Source organism: Carlito syrichta, unplaced genomic scaffold (assembly GCF_000164805.1).
Source record: "Carlito syrichta isolate Samal-C Ts95f unplaced genomic scaffold, Tarsius_syrichta-2.0.1 Scaffold312159, whole genome shotgun sequence".
Taxonomy (NCBI): domain Eukaryota; kingdom Metazoa; phylum Chordata; class Mammalia; order Primates; family Tarsiidae; genus Carlito; species Carlito syrichta.
Genome location: NW_007256255.1, coordinates 544,173 through 552,154, shown reverse-complemented (window position 1 = coordinate 552,154; position 7,982 = coordinate 544,173). Strand labels below are relative to the sequence as shown.

Genomic DNA, 7,982 nt, shown 5'->3' with positions numbered 1-7,982 from the left:
GTGTGTGTGTGTGTGTGTGTTTGCATCAGAGTCTTGCTCTGTCACCCAGGCTGGAGTGCACAATCACGGCTCACCACAGCCTCCATCTCTCAGACAATCCTCCCGCCTCAGCCTCCCGAGTAGCTGGGACTTCAGGCATGCACCACCACACCCAGCTAATTATTTTGATTTTTTTTTGTAGAGATGAGGTCTCGCTCTGTTGTCCAGACTGGTCTCGAACTCCTGGGCTCAAGCAGTCCTCCCATCTCGGCCCCTCTTTGTGGTAACTACAGCATTGCATTGCATTGCTGAAGACAGGGCAGTACAAAATATTGACGCATCAAGCTCTGAAAGCTTTTAACTGTAATCTATTCACATTCAAAGTGACACATATATAAAGGAGTAAGAGGAATCTGGATTGTGGAATCATTGCCTCCAACAGCCAACTCTGATGGTCACAGTCAGGAGGACTGATCTCAGAGGTGACGGGGAGATCCTGCGAGTGTGATGTGGTCGTGTTCACCAGAATCCTAGAGGGAGCAGGCAGACAGGGAAGGGTAGGGAGAAATACTGCCTGCTTTCTTCCCTATATCCGGATCCTGTACACCCTCCCCAGCTTACCTGGCACAGAGCAGAAGGCACTGGGGATGAGACCGAGAGTTTGTCACAGGCACATGGGTCCATGGTTCGCCTTTGGTGGTGAAAACAGTCCTCAATATGTCAAATGGTATCATCACTAAGTGGACTTAGTGAATAAAATAGATATCACCCACCAGTCAGAAACAGTGATTTGCCGGCCGTCTTTGGCCTCTCTCCATTAAGGAGTTTCAGTTTTCCCATCTATAGACATTTTTTTTTCCTTCTGAGTCGGGATCACACTGTTGCCCAGGCTGGAGTGCAGTGGCATGATCACAGCTCATTACAACCTTGACCTTCTGGGTTCAGGTGATCCTCCCACCTCAGCCTCCAAGTAGCTGGGACTACAGGCATGCATTATCACGCCCGGTTAATTTTTTGACTTTTTCTTTTAGAGATGAGGTCTCACTATGTTGCCCAGGCTGGTCTTGAACTCCTGGGCTCAAACAATCTTCCCACCTCTGCCTCTCAAAGTGCTGGGATTACAGGCATGAGCCACTACCACCGGCCTTATAGACATGCTTAATGGAGTCTGTCAGGTTCCCCGTCACCCGGACCATGGTTACCTTTTTTCTCTTAGATAGGCAGGATAGTGTGCTTAGACCAGCACTTCGGCACCAAATTTAGACTTTATGATAAAGTAAACCATGCAGGGAACAGCTGTCAGCATGGTGATCACCTTGCTGTTCATCCTACTCAGTGCCAGGACTGAAGTGTTTTCACGGGCTGAATCTGTGTCCTGCGGTGTCCTGGCTCCGTCTGCTCAAAGTGTCTGATTTGTGAGCTGCTGCTGAGCTCATAATGGTCAGTAGAGCCGCATACACAGGCATGGCCCCAGTGCACTTGCCTGACTTCAGAAAATCAATCTAGATTCTACAGAAAGATTCTGCTGGGCTCTGACCGGAATCTCTTTGAATGTGTCTTTGGATTCCAAGACTGAGTTGGATTTTGACGTGGGAAGATGTTCCAGTTCCTTCCAGCAACCTGTAAGGGCCCATCACAATGCTAAGCATAGGAATTGTTCTTTTCCAGAAGAATCCTCTTGCTATGTTGCATGCACACACACACAAATTACTAACAATAATAATAAGAGGAGCTTTTTTCCCGAATGTGATGAGAAAGTTCCTCAGGTGTCTGGCTTATCTTCATGGTGTCACTCTCTTTTTCTTGAGTCATAGCAAAAAATCAGATTTAATCGGTTTAAATGGAATGATATTTTAGAAACTGGAGTCTGGTCAACAAAGGGTCTTTCTTCCTTAACTTCTTAAGAAGGGCTTGGAATTTGGCAAAAAACTCCTCAAAATACAAAGGAAAGAGGAAGACTTTGGGGCGGTAGCTCGGGTCATTAAAAGTCCCACAAAGCTAGAATTTGTCTTCTTTTTCTCTGTGGGTATTTAAATATACTCTCTTTTTTTTCTCAAAAATTAGGCAATTTTTTGTTTAAAATTATTTAGTGATATTTTTCACCTACAAACAATATATTCACTTACAGGTAGATATTTTAAAAATAGTTTTAAGCACTTTTAGAGATTATGTCTACACAATTCTTTATTGTAGCCTTCAAATATCCCCACTGGGCCTGGGCATTTTCTTCGATATTTCAACACTGACATTTTTTTTCTTGTTTTGTTTCTTCTTTTTTCTTTTTATAGTTGGGGTATCACTCTGTTGCCAAGGCTGGAGTATGGCACGATCACGGCTCACTACAGCCTTGACCTCCCGGGCTCAAGCGATCCTTCCCTCTCAGCCTCCTGAGTAGCTGGGACCACAGGCATGTGCCACCACACCCGGCTAATTAGTTTTGTTTTTTCATTTTTTAACTACCATGTATTAAATTCTCACTCTGTGCCAACTTCTATGCCAAGAGTTTTACATGTATGATCTCAGGTGTTGTTATTGTGATTCCTGTTTTTCAGAAGAGGAAACCAAGACTAAGAAAAGATAATTTGCCGGGCTCGGTGGCTCAGCCTGTAATCCTGCGCCTTTGGGAGGCTGAGGTGAGTGGATTGCCTGAGCCCGTGGGTTCGCGACTCGCCTGGGCAACTTGGTGAGACCTCATCTCTACAATAAATCAAAAAAATGAGCCGGGCGTGGTAGCGCACGCCTGTAGTTCCAGCTACTTGGAAGGCTGAGGCGGAAGGATCGCCGGAGCCCAGTGGGTTGAGGCTGCGGTGGCCGGGAGCAGCCACTGCACTCCAGTCTGGGCAACAGAGTGAGACTCCAACTCAAAAAAAAAGAAAAGAAAAGATAATTTGATTTTCCAGATGACAGAGAATGAGTGGAGAAACCACAATGCAAATCGAGCTCTCCCGACCACTGCTTTCCCACTGTGTGTTTTTCTTTTCAGGGAAGCATCTTCCTTGTTCTTCAACTTGGGTTAGAGCAGCCTGTAATTCTGTCCAGGAAGATGTGCCTCATTTTGTAGTAAATATTATTGTGTATGGATAATTTAAAGTAATTCTGAAGGGCTGTTCTCTCTCTCAAAACAGAACATCTTTTTTATTTGGGTTCTGTGACACTAACTTGCATCTATAAATCAAGACTTTTGTACAGCGTTTCACAGATGTCTCTCCCACACTGAGTTTGTACTCCTTTTTTCTTGGAGAACATAGCTTAAATTTTTTTTCGCCCAATTTTAGCTTTTGAGGCTATCTAATAAATGGCAAGTTTATAGACTCATAAAAATTTAGTTGGGGAGAGACCCTCGGAGATCTGCTCACCCAGGTCCATCATTGTCCAGGTGAGGGAGGCCAGCTAGTGACTGTGGTCATCCCGGACTGGGAACAGCAGGGCCTGGCTGGCGCTCCAGACGAGACGGGGCCTCGGTTTCTCCACCTAGAACTTGAGGGAACTTTACCACTTCTAAGGAATTGTCCCAAAAGTTCACAAGTCAAGAAGAGATCTGTGTGTCTCAATGGGTGTTTTAGGCCAAGTGTGGTGGCTCACGCCTGTAATCCCAGCACTTTGGGAGGCCAAGGTGGGAGGATTGCTTGAGTCCAGGAGTTCATGACCAGTCTAGGCAAAATAGTGGGCCCTCATCTCTACCAAAATTAAAAAAAAAAATTAGCCTGGTGTCGTGGCACACACCTATAGTTCCAGCTACTTGGGAGGTTGAGGTGGGAAGATTGCCCGAGCTCAGGAGGTTGAGGCTGTGGTGAGCCGTGATCATGTCACTGCATTCCAGCCTGAGCAACAGAATGAGATCCCAACTTTAAAAAAAAGGAGGGGGCGGTGTGTTTTAAATTTTGCTTTAAAGAGAGAAAATGGGCCAGGCTTGGTGGCTCAGCTTGTAATCCCAGCACTTTGGGAGGCCAAGGTGAGTGGATTGCCTGAGCCTGCGGGTTCGAGACCCACTTGGGCAACTTGGCGAGACCTTGTCTCTACAATAAATCAAAAACTAGCTGGGTGTGGTAGCGCGCGCCTGTGATTCCAGCTATTTGGAAGGCTGAGGCAGAAGGATCGCCGGAGCCCACCAGGTTGAGTTTGCAGGTGTGGCCACTGCACTCCAGTCTGGGCAACCGAGTGAGACTCTAACTCAAAAAAAAGAGAAAACGGACTTATGCCCAAATGGCAGCTGATTTTGCTCTGATCATTTTCAGGAGTGTTCCCAAGATACTTTGCTGCCACCGGACTGCCTTCTGGGTCGTGGCAGCTGGTGGGGCTCACACAGGGGCAGGCAATCTCTCTGACTGGGTTCCTGCCTGGGTCCTCATTAGGAGATGGATGTTTGACTGTGGACCGGACTCCAGGTGTTCAAAAACATATGTGTATTTCTGTCAGTCCTCTGCTCTCTCAGACATTCAAGGGAAAATTGGGAGACGGGCCCAGAACATCTGAAGAGACAGGCTAGCACCAGAACAGAGAAGGTGAGTGTCAAGTTTGAGCTGAGCTTGCATCCAGTGCCACACGATGTAGAGGCCCATCCATGATACGTGGACAAGGCACAGCCACGGGACTTTAACAAAATCAATTCTTTCCTTGGTCCTAAGCTCTTACTTTGGAGAACAACCTCCAAATAGTATTTCCTAAGGGAGGCTGATAAGTTTGTGGTCACTAACTGTAGACCAATGTCTTCCTCAAAATTTAATGAATGAAAAATTTAACACCCCTCTCTTTTATTTCTATCATTTGCTTTTACTTTTGTATTTTTATTATTGTTTTTTGAGAGAGGGTCTCACTCTGTCCCTCAGGCTGGAGTGCAGTGGCAGAATCGCAGCCTCAACCTCCTGAGTAGCTGGGACTATGGAAGGGCACCACCACACCTGGCTAATTTTTGTATTTTTGTAGAGGGGAGTCTTGCTATGCTGCCCGGGCTGGTCCTAAACTCCTGGGCTCAAGAGTCTCCTATCTCAGCCTCCCAAAGTGCTGGGATTACAGGTATGAGCCAACACGCCCGGCCTACTCCTTCTTTTATACCACTGATCATGTTGACATAGTATTTCAGATGAGTTAGTGCTTGCCTTCATGTTTACAAGTGAATGAAAAGCACCCACTTTGTTGTAATAAACATCAGAATAAGCATAGTTTCCATACATTATTCCAACATATCTAACAGGACGGCTGTTCTCATTTCACACAGAATAGGACACTCATTGAAGACAATCAATGTAAACAAGAAGATCCATGATTACAACTAAGAACACAAGACCAGGCAACAGAAGACAAGGGTGATCTGACTGCACAGACATGGACGAGGCCGATCTTTCAGAAGGCACAACGGATAAGCAACAGGAGGATGTGCTTTCTGATGAGACTCTCCTCCAAAGTAAGATATGCAATGAAGATGACTTTACCCCAAAGAACGGTGCCCTTGATGTCTCCAGTCAAATGATCTCCACAGGAGCAGGCCCTCAAGAGAAGGCGACACCTAGTGAGGCTTGCAGAAATACAGCCACGGGTGTGCCCCTGGATGACGTTACCAAAAATGGTGTCAGCAAAATACGTGATCAAGAGAAACAGCAGGCTGCAACTCTTCACACTCTAGCTAACAAAGGAGACACCCCAAGGTCAAACATTTCCGATATCTTACTCCATCACCTTTCCAAAGAGCAGTTCTTAAGAGGTCAAGGCATTGACTGTGAAACTCTCCCGGAAATCTCAAATGCTGACAGTTTTGAAGAAGCAGCTATTATTAAAAATATTATCTCATGTTATGTGAAGAATTCTTGGTCGAAGGAACAAACCTCAGAGCTCACTGACCAATTCAACCCCAAAAGGGATGGTGAAGACAGCAGTAAACCCAGCTGCTCTCCAATTACGACAGAAGAACATTCCTCTGATTTAGAAGAGTCAAATTTTCAGACTAAAATCAAGGGTCCAAGTGACAAACGAAAGTGTTGTCAAGGTCAGGCACCCCGGAAACAGCAGACTGAAAAAGCAAGTTCAGGCCATGGGCTCAAATACGGCCAAGGTCAAGTTCATTACCAGCTTCCTGATTTGTCTAAGGTTATTACCAAAGTGAAAATTCCTAAAAATAACATAATGAATAAACCACTCCCATCAGCTCAACAAGCCAGTTTTTCTCCTAAACTGAGAGATAAATCAGCTATTGTCCAAGATATTTTAGACATCACGCCTAGGTCAAATTGTGTTGAAAAACAACATCAAGAGCAGAAAAGGAATATTACTGAAACTTCACAACAAATACAGGTAAATGAAAATAGTCTCCTGTAAACACATAGTCAAGGCCACTGCTCATCTTGCTCGGTGTGGGTTTCTGGAGCACACAGAGGGCTTGGCTCTAGTTCTAAGGTTTCATTCAACCTCCTGGGGCCCCCTGGGTGAGTGTCTTGACCTCTCAGAAGTTCAGTGGGTGTCCTCATCAACAGAGTAAGGAGCTGGGCCGATAAAAACATGTAAGAGAATAAAAATCCTCTGGGCATGGTGGCTCATGCCTGTATCCCCAGTTGTTCAGGAGGCTGAGGTGGGAGGATCACTGGAGTCCAGGAATTAGAGACCAGCCTGGGTGATAGCCCAAGACCTTGATCTCAAAATATTAAGTATAACAATAAAATAAAACCCAAATTTCTCAAGCTGGATTTGGGCCTCTCATTTTTTAAATGTTTACTTCATCCCAGCCTTTTAAACTTGGTGAACCTTCCCCGGAAGTCATCCACTTATCTGGCTGGTCCCAAGCCACTTCTCAGAACCGGGACTCTCTGAGCCTTCCCCGGCATGGCACCTCCTGTCTCCACTCACAAAAGATCTGCCCGTTCCCATGGCCTTCTTCAGTTCCCCCTTGGGCACAGAACCTTCCCGACCCCCAAGGCCCAAACTTTTCCATCCTTGTTTGTTCGGTACCTCTATCAGAGCGTCTGTCTCAGCCTCCAATAACAGCATTGGAGATCTCTGCTTCTTGCAGTGGATTTGAAGGCTCTGGACGCGGTTTCATCCTCATCCTTTTATTGTCCAATGTCCCCCAGAGGCCTGGCCTATGTCTCACATAGATGATGCCCTTAATTACTCATGCTAAGTTGAATTGAATTAAGATCTTTTTTTTTGAGCTGGTGTCTCACTTTGTTGCCCAGGCTGGAGTGCAGTGGCACGATCACAGTTCACCTCAGCCTCGACCTCCTAGGCTCAGGCAATCCTTCTGCCTCAGTCTCCCGAGTAGCTAGGACTACAGGCACGTGACACCACACAGGGCTAATTTTTTTATTATTTGTAGAGATGAGATCTCGCTATGTTGCCCAGGCTTGTCTTGAACTCCTGGCCTCAAGTGATCCTCCAGCCTCTGCTTCCCAAAGTGCTGGGATTATAGGCGTGAGCCACTGCGCCCAGTGAATTAAGATCTTGAATAATAGATTTCAAACTTCTTATATTAGTAATTGCTTGGTACAAAGCTTTGTTAATGCTTAATATATGCTGTGTTCCCCTTTCCTCTCTCATCCGTTTCCCCAACTGAAGGCTCAGGATCTCACTGGTTATTAAAGTTCAAAAGTAAGGTAAATTCAGGCCAGGCTCATGGCTCATGCCTGAATTTTGGAGGCTGAGATGGGAGGATTGCTTCAGCCCAGAAGTTCGAGCTTGTCTCTGCAAAAAATCAAAAAAATTAACCAGGCATGGCAGCACATACCAGTAGCTACTTGGGAGGCTGAGGCAGAAGGATCACCTGAGCCCAGGAGTTCGAGGCTTTGGTGAGCCGTGATGGTGCCACTGCACTCCAGCCTGAGTGACAGAGTGAGACCTTGACTCAAAAAAAAAAAAGTAAGGTAAATTCACCTTTATAATCAAAATAAACATTGAATTTCTTAGCACTGGGCCAGAACTGTACAATCTGTAAGCCTTACATGAGGGCGCCTTGGGCTGAGTACTAATGCCTGTTTCTATTTCCATCCTCATGCTTCAACTCCCTTGTCCCTCGCCCG

The 7,982-nt window shown here is 45.9% G+C and overlaps 1 protein-coding gene across 1 annotated transcript in view; it reads left to right on the top strand.

Moving 5' to 3' along the window:
- The first annotated feature begins 5,301 nt into the window (after window positions 1-5,301).
- AKNAD1 (AKNA domain containing 1) overlaps window positions 5,302-7,982 on the top strand; it is a 39,859-nt gene continuing 37,178 nt past the window's right edge. The window contains exon 1 of the mRNA XM_008069658.1: window positions 5,302-6,264. Within this exon, the coding sequence (XP_008067849.1) occupies window positions 5,302-6,264 (963 nt within the window). The remainder of the gene's footprint in view (window positions 6,265-7,982) is intronic.